The sequence below is a fragment of the Odocoileus virginianus genome, chromosome 10, assembly GCF_023699985.2.
Source record: "Odocoileus virginianus isolate 20LAN1187 ecotype Illinois chromosome 10, Ovbor_1.2, whole genome shotgun sequence".
Taxonomy (NCBI): Eukaryota; Metazoa; Chordata; class Mammalia; order Artiodactyla; family Cervidae; genus Odocoileus; species Odocoileus virginianus.
The window spans coordinates 28,251,021-28,268,008 of record NC_069683.1 but is presented as its reverse complement, the minus strand read 5'-3'; the positions used below and the strand labels follow the sequence as shown (position 1 = coordinate 28,268,008).

Genomic DNA, 16,988 nt, shown 5'->3' with positions numbered 1-16,988 from the left:
TTATTATAATCCCTCCTCTAAAACATCTCCATCTAAATACACATGAATTCTCCCTTGGGGATGATAACAGTCCTATTGCTATTTCAGGTTAAATTAGCTTCTTGGTCCCTGTGTTAGGTGGGTCTCAGGCCAATGGACTTGTCCTTACCTTCAGAGGATGTTAAAGAACTTGTCAAACACAGGTGGCCAATAGGCACAAGAAAATATGCTCTCCATTGCTAATTATTAGAGAAATACAAATCAAAACTACAATGAAGTATTACCCCACGCTGGGCAAAACAGTCATCCTCAAAAAGTCTACAAATAATAAATGCTGGAGGGGGTGTGAAGAAAAAGGAACCTCCTACACTGTTGATGGGAATGTAAATTGGCGCAATCATTATGGAAAACAGTCTGGAGGTTTCTCAAAAAACTAAAAATAGGGTTGCCATATGATTCAGCAATCCTACTTCTGGGCATATATCCGGAGAAAACTAATTCAAAAAGATACATGCACCCTAACGTTCATAGCAGCATGATTTACAACGGCCAAGACATGGGAACAACCTAAATATCCATGGAAGATGTGATATGTATATAAAATGGAATATTACTCAGCCATTAAAAAGGATGAAATAATGCCATTTGGAGCAACGTAGATGGACCTAGAGATTATCACACTAAGTGAAGTCAAAGGCAAGTATCACATGATATCACTTCTATGTGGAATCTAAAAAATGATGCAAATGAACTGATTTATAAAAATGGAAACTGGTTCACAGACATAGAGAAGAAACTAATTGGTTACCAAAGGGGGAGAGGGGTGAGGGAAGGGATAAATCAGGAGTTTGGGATTAGCAGATACAATGAATAAAACAGATAAACAACGAGGGCCCACTGTACAGCACAGGGCACTATATTCAACATCTTGTAATAAACCAAAGTGGAAAAGAACATGAAAAAGAAAATACACACACACACACACACACACACATATACAAATACACACACACACCTGAATCACTTTGCTGCATACCAGAACCTAACAACATTGTGAATCAACTAATATAGTACTCCAATTAAAAAAAAATAACTTGTCCATTAGTACATATCCTGTGGCACGATAAATCAAAGACGACTTGGAGGTTTTAAGCCAGGAAAATATGGGGCCAGGAAAGTGGAAAGAAAATGCTTAGCTTGAGATTTCAACAGGATATGGGCAGAGATGACCCAGAGGTAGTGAGAAGTAGGTGGTGCCTGAATGAGATATTGATTAATGGGTTTGTAAATCTCTAAACGGGGTGGAATCACTGCTGCATATTTCTCATCACATGCAACCCTGTGCATGTGTGGAATCAAAGCAGAATTCAGGGCTTTTCTTCTGCATGCAGAAATGTGAGATGGGTTCATTCAACCAGTAAATATTACTGGATACCTTCTATGTGCCATGCACTGTTCTAGGCAATATAATGTAGTGAAAAGGCTATGCCTGTGGAGACTACAGAGACAGGTAATAATACTACTTAAATTTTCCATATTGTTTACTTGTTTAAACAACAATAAAATAGAGGAAAAGGTAAGGCTGGGGTTAGCATGGTTTTCAGAATATACAAGGAAGGTGATAAAATGATCTTGTAGAATGTTACTGTCACTCATCTTACCTTTGAACCTGATCACAGGAAGCAGGCAGTGGAGACCAGGACCCCAGAGTCCTAACAACCCTGGAAACTAACTGCATGACCACCACTCTATCACAGATACATAGTTACTTCTTTGAGGGACTTCTAAACCTTTAACTTTTTATTATGTTGATGCTAGCATGGGCAGACAAATTAGGTCAATTAAAGGAGAGAAGGTGAAAAATAAGGTGGAAAAAGGTTTAGTATTAGTTCTTTCTTCTGGGACTTTTGGCTAACCAGCCAAATATTTACTTAGTAATGAGCTATACTACTCATTTAGGGTCAAAGTAGTTTCTAGGGTATATCATGAATATATTTCAAAAACATGTTCAGTTTGGATAGCAAACTTTATAAACTACATAATATCTAAGATAATAAAAATTACACAGAAACTTATGCCTATGAAGAGACCTGTTTATTACTGATAACACTTCATTTGGCTAAAGCCACGCACACAAATACTTAAAGTGCAAATTCTCATAGGCAGTAATTATGATACACCCTGGTAGTCTGTAAGGAAAAATGAGAAGATGTTGACAGAAACTATTAAAACAAGGGTACAATTTTGAACTACTGGTATACAGAAAAATAATTAACTCTTAACTGCATATATTTTATCTGGCATATTCAATGAATATACAGAGAGTTTGTTTCAGCCTATAACACAAGGCCTAGTCACATACAGGTGCAAATCTTGTTTGGGTGGCTCTCTTCAGATATATGATGAATCATACACTGGACAAAAATTTATCAAACAGTATCCAATTCGTTGTGACTCACTTGGAAGGCAGCATTAGTAGGCTTATAACAGCACTAACACAGACACTTTCTTAACCTTCTTGGCCAACATCTTGCTTTGAGTGTAAAAGAGTAGGCATTACATACAATTCCAAAATAGGAATATGCTCTGCTCTCTCCAAAGAAACAGAGTATTTAAGAGTGTGCATGCTTAATAAACATTAGTGTACATATCAGTATTGAGAACTGTTTTAAAAGCTGAATCAGAAAAGTAATATTTTTGATTGCCTAAACTATTTGTTTCTTTAGAATAAAATTCCATAGTTCCTATTTTCACCAACTAAGTACTCTATAACAGGTGGTGGGTGGTGTGGATATGAAAAATAATAAACCATGATCCCTGCTCTCAGGGAGCTGAGAGTCAGGTGCTCCTTCACAGTCAAGGGATGCTAATAATTAAGGAGAACAAACTGGTAAACGCCTTGGATTATATTATAAGGTTCAGTGCTACTAAAACTGTTTCAGGTCACTTCAATTTGGCATTAATACCTTCAAAGGTCACCTTCTAAAGGGAGTATCTTATGTATGTCCTATGTATATGTGTCACACTAGAGTCAGTGTGTGTCCCCTGAGGGGTATATAGCAATTGAGGCAGGGGACGGGGGAGAAAACTGAGAGCCCACATGATAAACACGGTGCCTCTTTCTGGTGGCATCAATTTCCACGAAGACTGAAGGTATCATTTTTCACTAAAACAGTTTTATTACGGAGAATGCAAAAATCACATTTTCAAGACAGAACACAAAATTTTGAGTGCCGGCTGCTTCTGATTTTGCTCTCAGGCCCCTTCCCCCAAAACATTCATGCTCCTCTGCTTTAGGATTATGCTGGTGGAAAAATTCGAGAAGCAAACTTTAAAGATATGCCACTTTGCCCTTATCTTGGTCACTTCAGTCATTCTTCTATGTTCTCTTTTTTAAGTACACAGTCTTGAATTAACAAAGAGAAGATATGTCTTAATGAATTTAATAGTATGGTGAATATTTTAAAGTAACCAACAGAAAACACTAACTTGTTTCCAACTAGGAGTAAATTTAGGCTGTGTAAAGAGTCCAACGATGAGATATTCCCTCCTTTCCACTTAGATTCACGGTTTATGGTAAGGTGGTTTGAGGGACAAATGTAAAAAAAAATTTATTTCCTCAGATCTTGTGCTTTGGATGCCCAAAGTACAAGGAAACCTGAAGTAAAATGCCAGATCAATTGACCATTGATTTTGGTTAGTATGAGTATTTCTTCATCAGTCTCTAGAACAATCTCAGAAAACAAGTGAATTGTAAAATGCCGTAATAAATTAAAATACAGTAGTATCCAAGCAGACCAAAAAAGATTATGCAATAGATTTAAAATTACTTCTTACAATGTCTTAAATATTCTCACAGTAATAACAAAATAACCAAAAGTCCATAAACAAAAACAGCTTAGGAATAAGTTTAAAGCATTCTGAATGAATACAGTTAAGATTTCTTATAAGTGAGGTAACAGGGCAACAGTTTTTCACAGTAACAGAATGTGGAAGGGCACCTAGGGAAAGAGGGAGGTAGAGAGAAAAAGGCATAAAACACATTTATCCAAGCAGAATTTGGATTTTTCAAGCATCACAAACATCAATGGAAAACATCTGAGAGAAACACCAATAGCAGCAGTTTGTAGAACAATTTCTCCATTAAACTTCAGCTAGTATCTTTGTTGCATCAATTCCAGAAGCAACTTGCTTGAGAAATAGGAGGTCTATTCCCTATATAGATATTCCAAAGCATCCACTCTCTTAGAACCTTTCTGTCTGCTGAAGTTACAACATCCAAGTAATAATAATTTATATTTAACACAAACTCCTCAAATATCCTATACATTCTTCAAGATGAACGGAATTGTGTTCAAGTCACACTTAATTTACAGGTTTAATTAAGCAGGTCTTTATACAGTGAATAAAGACTGAACTCATGCATCTACTACTCAACATATACAAAAACTATCTTGTGAGCTAAATTCTTCCAGATATGAAGTGAAACTCAAATGTTACTTTCAATGCTCTTTATGGTATCATCTTTGTTCCAACCTGAGATTTCAATGAAGGAACTTTAAAAAATTGTTAAACAGCTTTTTAGCATATGCCATAATACTAAAATGTTTAATTGTATTAAAAAAAATCCTTATTCCCTCTTAAACTGTCCCTGCTGGAGATGGAGAGCAGTCTGTCATATTACTTCTTGAGTTCTTCAATAAAAGATTTAAATAATAACTCAAGAGTTACTAAACTATCTCAACAACTTCCTCCCCTCCAGAGTTAAGTGATCTTAATCTTTTGTGCTTTTTCTTATAGGTCTTATTTATCAATCTATATTTCATTCCTTTTTATTTCTGTTATATTCTCCCCTCTCCAGTTTCCATGTGATCCGAAAACACAACATCCTAACAGGAACTGAATCCTATGAGGGTACTTTTCTTACCTCCTCAAAGGCCTCCTTTGCTGCTTCTTAGCAGTCACTAATAAAAGGAGACAAAGCATCACTATCTGCTCATCATAACAAGTAAACAACTTGCCCACAGCCAGTTCATTTCCCACCTTTCAGGTGGTAAGTTTGCTCTTCACATGAAGCATTTTCTGTGCACTTTACTGAGTGCCATTTACTCTGCCACTTTTCTATTGTTTATTTCTACTGTTTATTTCCAGTGCTTTAAGCTTGCCTGATTAATTTTTTTCTTTTCCCCAAAGCTCTAGAAAATATCAGTTTTGATCTACACACTTAATGAGAAGGCACTCATTTCCATGATACTGTTCATAAAGAAAAAGATAATGTAGACCCTAAGGCTGAGCCCTACTGGCCAGTACTTCTGTTTTTCTTGGTTGTCTTGGGCCACTGAATTAATTTTGTTAGACACGTATACACCTACCATGTCAAGCTCCTGTTAAATATCACGCTCAGGAGCTTGGCTAGAATCAAATAATTCCTTCAATCTATACTCTTTGAGAACATTTGTAAAATTTTAATTTTAACTTTGGATATTTAAATTTTTGACATAAGAATCCAAGCCTTAATGACTTTTCACCTTGATTAAGATGACTCTTGTTGCATTATATTGTTGCATTCAAAACTGTTCTCTTTATAGTAGAATGACAAGCATGGCTTTAGTGATTATGAATGAGCTATTGTATCATTTTAGCTCCACTTTGTTCTTCAGTCACTGAAACACAGATACTAAAACAGAATATACATCATTTTTCATATATATATATATATATATATATATATATATATAGCATTGTTCATACCACTTTGTAGAATATAGGCCATTTCCTAAATGACAATCTACATTCCTAAAAGCAAACAAGCAAAACATTCTACACATTTCTTCTTTAGTGCAAAGCCTTTGGAAACAAACTCATTCAGGAATAGTACTCTACATTTAGCTCTATTATCTACAGTCACACAAGATTCAGCTATAAGAAAGTAAGGAAGGAACAAATGAACAATAGTGGCAATACAGTAATTTGAAAATCACATTTGGATTATCTGGAGTCAAATATTAGCTGATAACTGCAATAAATCAAATCATGATTCAATAAATATTCTAGTCTAATTTTATATTATTATTTTTCTAGGAAATAAATTCTCTCATACCAGTTATCTCCCACAGGCAATTTGTTTAGTATAATTATGTACATCCAAGGCCCCATGATTGTTGACTCAACTATACCACGTGTGCTAAGTACTCTGTGAGCAATACAGGACAGAATACACTTTAAGAAGATTAAACAACACTTCTCTATTAACTCTTTTTTAGAGATGCAGAATCAACCAAAAGTGATGTTCCCCTCCCAAAAAATTTTCTCCCACTAAAAGAGATAAATAGTACTCATGATAAAAAACTCTACAGAAGTCAGCAAGATGTTAGGATAAACTGGACTTCAGTTTTAAAACATGTAGCTTGTTTTGTAAGATCTAAAATCTTGATGTTTTATTTCTTGTAAAATGAGCACTACTTCATGTGATAAAGAAACAAATATTCTTGTAAAAATGTAATTTCAATGTCAGACTTTTAAATTAAAAATTCATAGCTCCTTTCTTAGTTCCAGTAGTTTTCTTTACTTAGAGGCTGTGATAACCGACACAATTCTAACATAAAGATCCTTAGCTAGTTATACTGAGCCTGTTTTTATTAAGGTTTTTACTTACATTCATAAGATTTTTAAATCAACAATCTATTTTAAATAGAGGAGAAATACCTATATAGTTTGGAAGACTTTCTTTAACTGTCTGCAAATTAAAATTAAAACTGGTTAAATTATACTCAGTGGAAGAACACTTTCAATTCAAACCATGCCTTGAACAGGCACTGAGAAAGAACCAAGCCACTAGGAATGTTGCCACTATTGTTTTATGTTCGGTAAATGTTAGAATTTTAAATAAATACAATAAATTTACACTGCACCAAGAGCACCTGAAACAGAGGTGCTGAAACTACAAATTGTAACACCTGTTCTAACCTAGAAATGCTAAATATCCTATTTCAGATACTCTCATTTGTAAGTTAATACCTGCAATGTAACAATGGCACTTTTCCACAGTATTCTGGGAGCAGTGTCACTTTCTTGCCAATCTTATGGATTCATCTCCTTAACTAACTCTACAATTATACAACATTTATCTTCCTTTAAGAAAAACTGTGCTATACACAATCACAAGAATAGATAACTAAGCTTAATCACACTGTAATAAGAAAACTCACATTTGTATTTCGTTTCTGTTGAAGGAAGAATGACGTGTTACCATAATACTTTTAATGTAATGACTTTTGTTCAGGATTATGAAAAAATTTGAATCATTTCTTTCTAGCCATTTCATATTTATACAGTTTGTTTAGCTAGCCAACCAAAAAGAAAGAAAATAAAGGAAAAAGATACTTGGCCAGATGACACACAGAGAGAATGCTAACCCGAGTTCAATGCATGGGGTTCTTGGTTGCTCTGCTCCATGGACCGGGGCAAAGCAACGATGTTCTGGTGAATGCTAAACAGAACGCCAGGTCAGTCCATTTTTACTGGGCTCAAGAAAATTCTCAATCAAAGCATCAATCAGTTTCTTCAATTCCTCTTCGAGTAAGGCAGTGTCACTGAGGAAAAAGGTTAAGAGTTTTGAAATTCTTTATTTCCATAGCCTTAAAATGTGCTTAAATTGTTGTAAACTTTTTAAGAGTGCATATACTTCATGGGATGATTAAGTAACTGGTAAACAAGAGAGAAATTCACTCGGGTAAAACAAAACAAGACCAAAAGTGGAAAGAGGGGAATCACACTCACAGAAAACACCATTCTCACAAACTGAAATTGAACTGCATTAAAAGGAGGTCCTTGGTACATGAAACATGGATGAGTTTGAGTATATCTAAAGACTGCTCCTAAAGCAGGCAATTTAAATGGCTCAGAACACCAATACCAGGTATTAAGATAAACTGGCTTCCTGAAATACTTCGACGCATACCTCTTATACATTATTATGGGATGATACAGCATATCTTTTAGGAAGTAAAGAAAGAAGTGTAACTAAAAATGTAAGATGTTTAAAAAAATACCAAGTATTCCCTTCTGTTATCACCTGAAGAGCTGCCATTACCCCAAAAATCTCTCTTTTCAGAAGTCTTCTTAAAACTGCCTTCACCGTCATTTTACAAGCTACACAACAAATTTAATTTTTATTATGTTAATAATCGCGCTTCATTTTAAACCAAAGATAGCACTGTTCAATTTGCTTTACTTTTTTTTCTTTTTAAATTTGCTTTACTTTAAACTCTGCTCTGAATGACTTCAGGAGGTCATTTTCTTCCCCCAAAGGAAATAAAATCTACTCTTAAACACAAAGGTTTAGAGAAATACTAAATAATTAATGTACATTGCTCTGAAGGCAATTCCAAAAACAATCTCCTTCCCCAATAGGTATTGACCAACGACAACATTATAGGAGATACTACTCATAAGTTTAAATACCCTCTAAATGTTATTAAAGTCAAGTTATCACAATTTATACTCTCTTAAAAGGATATTAATTCAGCATATTAAATCAAATCATATTAAATGTAGAAAATGAATATTTAGCAATGAATAAATTATTTGTTGGTCATTTCTTTATGCTTAGCCTAAATAGTTCAAGCTTTAAAGAGTCTTCCCAGGAACATAAATTCACTAAAAAATTAAGATTCAGTTCCCAAATAATGCAGTTTTTTTGGAAAAGAGTCTGGCAGTTCCTCAAAAAGTTAAACATAGAACTACCATATGGCCCGGCAGTTTTCCTTATGTAAGTTTGATATATACCCAAGTTAAAAGAAAATATATGACCACCCAGAAACTTGAACACAAACATTCAGACTACCATTATTCATAACAGCCAAAATATGGAAATAACCTAAATGTCCCTCCTCTAATAAACAGATTAAAAATATGGTGTATCTATACATTGGCATATCACTGGGCCATGAAAACAAAATTTCTAAAAAAGGAATAAGGTACTGATTCATGCTAACATGGATGAAACTTGAAAACATTATGCTAAATAAAAGATGCCAGTCACAAAGGACCACATATTATGTGATTCCATTTATATGAAATGTCCAGAATAAGAAAATCTATAGTGACAAGTAGCAGACTGGTGGTTGCCTAGGGCTGGGAAGAAGGAGAAAAGGGAGTGATGGCTCATTGAAAGGGGCTTTCTTTCTGATGTGATGAAAATGTTCTAAAATCAACTATAAAAAAAAATAATAATAAAATAAAATCGACTATAGTGATGTTTCCACAACTCTGAATATACTAAAAACCACTGTACTGTGCACTTTAAATGGGTGAGCTATTGGGTATGTGAATTACATCTCTTAATAAAGCATTTTTTAGTTAATGGTTACTGGAGTACATTGCTATACAATGTTGTGTTAGCTTCTGTGGTACAGCAAAGTGAAATCAGTTCTGAAATAAATAAAGCTTTTATACATACATAATATTTTAAAAGTTGATTCCTACCTCTGGTCTGGTGATGCGCACATCTCTGCATAATACTTTATCTTTGGTTCTGTTCCACTAGTCCGAAGAGTAGCAACACAGCCATTTTGAAAAGTAAATGTAATCATTTGGCTGCTTTTACTTACAGGCAGCACCTAGGCAGAATTGCAACAAAGGTTCAGTTACACTTGGTACCTTTCTCATTTTCAAGAGTTGTAAAATACATTTCACTTATATGAGGTGTGTAAAGCAGTAAAACTCATAGAAAGAGAAAGTAGCAAGGCAGTTGCCAAGGGTTAGAGGGAGGGGGAAATGGAGACTTATTTAATGGGTACAGAGTTTCAGTTTAGCAAGATGAAGTAGTTCTGGAGATCTGTTACACAACAATGTGATTATTAACATTACTGAACTCTTAAAAATGATTACGATGATAATTTTATGGGTTTTTTTTTTTTTTTTTTGCATGCTCAGTCATTCAGTAGTTTCCAGCTCTTGGCGACCCTACGGACTGCTAGGCTCCTCTGTCCATGATGTTATCTGGGCAAGAACACTGGCGTGGGTTGCCATTTCCTCCTCCAGGGGATCTTCCTGACTCAGGGATCAAACCTATGTCTCCTGTGGCTCCTGCACTGGCAGCAGATTCTTTACTACTAAGATACCTGGGAAGCCCCTGCATTTTTTTTTTTTTAACTGCAATTAAAATTTTTAAAATATTTTAAAGAATTTTAAAATACAAAAGATTACATTCATAATAATTCATAACTGTACCATTTACTGACTATTTATAATTGTAGAAGCATTGGACTATATACCTTATACACATGATCTCCAGGCCTCAACAATAATCCTACAAAGTAAATATTACTGACAATTTACAGACAAGGTTCAAAGAGGGTAAACAACCTGTTCAAGGTAATCAGCTAAGTGGCAGAGCAAGAAATTGAAACCTGGCCTATCTGTCCCAAAGTCCAAACTACCTCTACTTTTGCAAAGTGCTTCACAATTTCAAGACACTTTCACAGATAGTTTTTCAACAGTCTCCAAAGCAGAGTGCACACATCCTAGAGGGCAGGCAAAATAAATCCACTGGGGTGCAAATATATATAATTACCTAAAAATCAAACAAGAATGAAGTTTTACTGACAAATATATAGATTAACACAGGTACTCTTCCTGCACCACAAACCTTCACAAATCTGTGAAGGGATCTCGAGGGAACTATGGGGGTTGTACTGGGGTGGAGGAGTTGACGGTGGAGCCTTTCCTCAGGGGTCCTGAGCCTGGTCCTCTCCGTGAGTGGTACTACTAGCTGCTCAAGACAGAAACCTTCCTTCCCTCTGTTCCACTCACTGACCATCAACTAGCAAGTCCTGGTTATTCTACCCTGTATTTAACTCAACTTTGTCAGGCTCTCTCCTTCACTACTGCTACCATATTACATTCAGGCTCCTGTCGTCTCTCATCTCCGTTACTGAAACGGCATACTAATTGATCTTCTCACCCCTCTCTGACCCACTCACCGTACACGCCATCCTTCCCTGCACCCCGTGCTACTGCTGTAGAGAACTTCTTGCGGTTCCTTGAAAGAAAACATGACTTCTCACCTCCAGACGTAGTGCTTACTGCTCCCTTTGCCTCAAACATTCTCTGTTCCTTCTACATCTGGATAACTCCTACCCAAACTCTAGAACTCAGCTCACAAAGTCCTCTGCAGAGTCCTGCATGAGCCCCTCAAATCCGAGTAAGGGTCTTTCCTATGCTCTTTCATGGCACTCTTAGGCACCCCCTAATCATTTTGTAATCAGTTTACTTGACTGTTTCCCTACTAGACTCCTACAGTGTCTTTGTCATTACTCTCTTCTCGGTATAGCACAGAAGGGTTGTGATAAATGCCTGTTGAACACACAGATGAATGTCAATCTGAAGTTGGAGAAGAAAGAACTCAGGAAGTCTTTGACAGTCACTATGTGACCCCAGGGGATTAACAAATATCCATACTACAAGCCTTACAAAATCTGTTGTAAGCATCAGTGGAGAATAGATAGGAAAGCACTTTGAATAACAAATATCATAAACTTTAAAGGGAGTCAAGAGGGGAAAAGCATCATACCAAGAGCTATTCTAACCATAGCAACACTAGAGAAATAAAAAGAAGGAAAACATTTGGTTCTTCTTTTCAAGTAGTTTATAAACACAGAAAAACATACGTGCATACAGACAGAATAACAACAAAGAAGAACCAATTTTGGTTGACTAGATGAAAATACACAAAGGGAATATGGGTAGTATTCTACATAAGAGGCTGCAGATTTTCCAAAATATATTATGCTCCTAGACTCTTGAGACAATATCAGACCATTATACATGGAAATTTAGGTTAATAATAACAATCATAATAATAACAAAATAAATATAATCAGCAATCTATGGCATTTAAATGTTAGTTGAGCACCTACTGTGTAGGCAAGAGCTTTGAGAGGCATAAAGGTATATTAGAAATGAATCTGCCATGCACAAGACAATGGTAACATGACATACAAAGTGATAAGTGAACAGAGGAAGGCACAATATAAAAAGAAACCTCAGGAGGAAGATATCTGATTATGAGACCTGGAGCGTATATGGAGGAGGTGACATCTGCATGAAGTCTTAAATAATGGCTAAAGTGTGAATCTGCAGCAGTAGGAAGAAAAAGTGGACTAAGGAAAAAGCTTGAGCAAAAATAGAAAAATAATTTTTTAATGTTTATATATAAGAAGTATATGTATGTTATCCCATTTGGCTGGAGGTATAGAAAATAAGGTTAAAAAGGGATACCACTGAGCCACCTAGGAAGCCACTCATTCATAGGGAATAAGATTGAAAGGGAAGCTAAAACTAGAAAGGCACATAGTTTTGAAATTATAGGCATTTATTTATTTATTCATTTATTTTTTTAGGTGCTAAGATGATTAGTAAAACATTCATCTTTTAAAAATTTAATTTAATTTTTAAAATTTTAATTGAAATATAGTTGATTTATAGTGTTGTGTTAGTTTCAGGTGTACAGCAATATATATTCTTTTTTAGATTCTTTTCCATTATAAGTTAATACAAGATACTGAGTATAGTTCATACTACGAAGTAGGTCCATGTTGGTCATTTATTTAATGTGTGTATATTTTAACTCCAAAGAAAGTTAGTGACTTAGTCATGTCTGACTCTTTGTAATCCCATGGACTGTGGCCCAGCAGGCTCCTCTGTCCATGGAATTCTCCAGGCAAGAATACTGGAGTGGGTTGCCATTTCCTTCTCCAAGGGATCTTCCTGACCCAGGGATCGAATCCAGGTCTCCGGCGTTGCAGGTGGACTCTTTACCAACTGAGCCACCTTTAACTCCAAACTCCCACTTAATCCCCCATCCCTTTTCTCCTTTTGTAAGCAAAAGTTTGTTTTCTATGTCTGTGAGTCTGTTTCTGTTTTGTAAATAAGTTCATTTGTTTAATTTTTTAGATTCCACATAAAAGCAGTATCATATGATGAAATTATAGGCTTTTAGACTTAAAAATTTTTCAACATTATTCAGCATTATCACATTTTTTCTCTCCCTCCCACCCTCCCTCCCTCATTCTGTGTCTCATCCTCCTTCCCATTCCCCACCCTCAGGGTATACTATACCCTTGGGGAGTGATGAGGACAGGATGGGTGAGAGTCAGAGCCAGTTAGTGAACTTACAACTGCTCTGGAGAAAAACAAGGATCCTAAATTTTAAGAAACTCACAGGCTTGACCTTCCATTTTACTGTAGTATGAATTATTACAAATTGTTAAAAACTTTAAAATATAGGTACTTACTGATTTCTTATTAGGCTGGCTGCTGTCATATCCAGTGGTAATATCTCGTACGTGCAATATAGCAAATGTCCCACAAAACTTTGGGTATTCTTTTGGAGAATCAAAATTGCGAAGCCTTTCAAATATACTTTTGATGGTAGTTGGATCATAACATAAGAAATATGAAGTTTTTGAAATATGATAACCATATCTGTACAAAGATTTAAAGTATTAAAATCAGATTTCAAGTCACTTTTTAGAAAAGTACAAATTACAGATAAGCCTATTATTGTGTTAAGCAGATAGTGGCAGTTCTTCATGCGGACAATATTAATACTTTTTATTCTTTTTTTTTTATTAATATTAGTACTTTTTAAAAAGGAATGACTATTCCTCAAAATAAGTTTATAAAGTTAAAAGTAGCACCAAAGAAATTAGAGCATGAAATTCCAAATAGTAGAACTTACTTTTCATAAACGTTAATCAGTTGCTGTTTCAATGTTATGTTCATGGTTTCCAGGTACGATGCCATCTCAGCAACAACAACGGCTGCACTCACACCATCTTTATCCAAAACTGAAGTTCCACACAGAAAACCTAAGAATTAAAAAACACCTTTAAAAAGGAGGAAAATATAAGCCTGCGCATAATTTCAATAGTTTCATATTTCTTCAGAAGGATCAATGCATTTAAAAGCCTGGTAATAAAGGAAACCCACTGATACTGAACATATGTAAGGGACCTTTAAGGGTTTTTTTTTTCTGATGAGAAATGTACTTACACATTTCTGAGTTCTTGATAGTTTTTATAACTCAAAATGTAAAACCAGATGACAAAAATTCCTCTCTACAGAATTACTATATTTGAAAAAAGTGCTCTCATTCATATTTCAAATATTTTAATATTTATTACATACCTATAGACTCTTCAAATGAAAAAAGGACTTCTTTCCCATTTTCCAGGAGGTCTTTTATCCTACTTCCAATCCATTTAAAACCTGGTAATGTTTCCTGAAATGCAGAAGAGGCCACTCTAGTTAAGTGACTGTCTCAAAAAATATATATATTAGAGAAAAGTCCATCACTAAATGCACATAACACGTCGATAATGATTTTCTGTTATGGTCTTCAGTCTACAAAGATTTATATAGTGGTAAACATACAGTCATAAAGTGCATGGATATATACACTGCCACGACTGATGACCTGCTATTTATCGAGCATAATAATAGTGATATAATTCACCAAATATAATCCAATAAGTGGCGATGTATATAGTCACAAAGTACCATAAATCCACACATATATTATGATCATACACTATTTACCAAGCACTGTAATAGTTGCTTTACATCATTATCTTTTTCAATGATCACAAAAACTCTGTTACTGAAACAGAGGCTCAGAGGTTCAGTAAATTTGCCCAAGAGTACCCAGCATATGAGAGAGCCAGGATTCAATATCACTTCTCAGAAATAGCTCTTTAAGTTGCATTATAAGCACTAAATGTAAAAGTGCCTATGAAGGTTGTAATGTAGTCCCTCTGAGTAACCGAAGGCCATAAAGCTTGTTAACAACGCACTTTCAACATTATTACAACATATACTTGAACCAAGTATACTTTTACCATAACACCATGGCCCAAATAAAACCATCAGGAAAGTTAGTAGGTTTTTCTTTGATAATTAGATTTGGACTTTTCATCTGATGAGCTAGTGTTCATTTTAAAGACATGAACTGCTTTAGAGTTAGAAAGAGTATGTGATACACAGCGACTCTAGAGCTCTCTTACTAATTTAAGATTTCTCATTCACCTCTCCACCTCTTCACTGAGAAAAAAAAAAAAAAGCCCCAAATCTCTGCAGCACCACTTCCTGTAATACAAACAAGAAAGCACATATATAATATTGGTCTTTAGAAGCATGTTTTTTCTCTTTTGTGCTCATTATGCGTTTTCTTGCTACAAGGAAAAGACCCTGATGCTGGGAAAGATTGACAACAGGAGGAAAAGGGGGCAATAGAGGATGAGATGGTTGGGATAGCACCACTGACTCAATGAACATGAGTTTGAGCAAACTCTGGGAGATAATAAAGGACAGAGAAGCCTGGCGTGCTGCAGTGCATGGGGTCGCAAAGAGCTGGATATGACTGAGTGACTGAACAACAATAGTAATTCAGAATTTTAGGTTTGAATGAATTTTCCATTTCCTCTATTTTGCTATTTGCAATTTAGAAAGCCAGAGATTGAAAGTTCTATTTCATTAAGAAAGGTATCATTTTCTTTTAGTTAGCCTATTAGTGTTAAGACCTATAGCTTGACTGTGGCTCAAGAAAAACGCCCAGAGGTGACTTTTTCACTGATATTTGGCAAAGTGGGCAGAGGAAAAGCAACTTAATTGGCATTAGTCCCAGTAGCTATAAAAGAGGTCAGTTTAACTGCCCGAGGTTCACAAAGGTTAATGATCTGTGTTGGGAGAGAATCATTACGTTTTTTGGATGTAGATCACTGGGTCTTAATTTGTAATTTAGGAGACTACTTAAAGTTTCTTTTCTTTTCTTTTTTTTTTTTAATTTAAAAGTTTCTTAAGACTGAACGAAACCTACATTTTTTTTGGAGTGGAGTTTATGTTATTTATGAGGCCACTGGGAGCCAGATTTTCTTGGTAAGAAAGCCAGATACTGTTGTATGGAAAAATAAGCATTAATGCAATTTGTAAGAATGTTTATCTTAGTTTCAGAAACTCACATATAGGATGAATTTGGCTCAAGGTCTCCAAACTATCAAAAAGACTTAATCTCTTATTTAGGTGTTAACAGCATTTGAAAAGAGGGAATTAGAAATGAAATCAATAAAAGTTAACTTTGGTAGGGAGATGGCTTTAGCTTACAGGTTTAGAAAAGGAGCACATAGATATTACCTATTCTTACCTCAAAGTGAAATCCTTCTTTTAGTGCAATTGCCTTCAAAATTTTGGAAGAGACTGTGGTGGCTAACATATAAATGTTCTTCACATCAGCATTTCTTGATTTACTTTTCTTCCAGCAATCAAACATCCACCACCCAAACAAGGCTGCCAACTCATTCCCTGTGAACACTTTCCAAACACCACTGTAGAGAGAATGAAAATTCAAGTCAAGATCTTTGCAACTTCTCATTAAAACTTCTTGACCCCAGGACCTACAAATTACCATCCTTCACAAAGGAAAACCTAAAAATGACTCTATGGGATTTTTCAGAAAACATTTACTATTACTTTTCTAACTCAGGGTGAGCTTAGGGTAGGAATGGCAGCAATGTACTTTGAAAAGCTATGACACTGTTACTTGTATTTTCTTACTTGAAGAGAAAAAAGTTATAATATGGTGTCCTTTTTATGTAAGCACATTTTTCATGACATTATAATGGCAAAAATACACAACAACCCAAAGAACCATGATTAGGAAATGATTACATTCATAAAGCAATCTGTTGAGATACTACACTAGTTTAAAAATTAATATTTTAAATAATATTTAAAGATAGAGAAAAATGCTAATAGTACAATATTATGTGGAAAATAAGACACAAAAGTATTAATATATATATGGATGACCACAATTTTATAAAAAACAAATACATCTTGAATATTTGAATGAAGAAAACAGGAAGGAAATGTCAAAATATCAACCTAGGTGGTTATCTCTGGATAGTGGGCTTACAGGAGATTTCTTTTCACTTTTTAAAAAATTATTT

General features: G+C 35.0%; 1 protein-coding gene across 1 annotated transcript in view; it reads right to left on the bottom strand.

Annotated features, from left to right (window-relative positions):
- Nucleotides 1–2,051: 2,051 nt before the first annotated feature.
- Nucleotides 2,052–16,988, bottom strand: part of PGM2L1 (phosphoglucomutase 2 like 1) — a 60,041-nt gene continuing 45,104 nt past the window's right edge. Inside the window, exons 9-14 of the mRNA XM_020879844.2 lie at nucleotides 16,184–16,364; nucleotides 14,173–14,266; nucleotides 13,724–13,853; nucleotides 13,278–13,467; nucleotides 9,466–9,599; nucleotides 2,052–7,571 (exon numbers count right to left, since the gene is read on the bottom strand). Coding sequence (XP_020735503.2) covers nucleotides 7,469–7,571; nucleotides 9,466–9,599; nucleotides 13,278–13,467; nucleotides 13,724–13,853; nucleotides 14,173–14,266; nucleotides 16,184–16,364 — 832 coding nt within the window. The 3' untranslated portion in view covers nucleotides 2,052–7,468. The remainder of the gene's footprint in view (nucleotides 7,572–9,465; nucleotides 9,600–13,277; nucleotides 13,468–13,723; nucleotides 13,854–14,172; nucleotides 14,267–16,183; nucleotides 16,365–16,988) is intronic.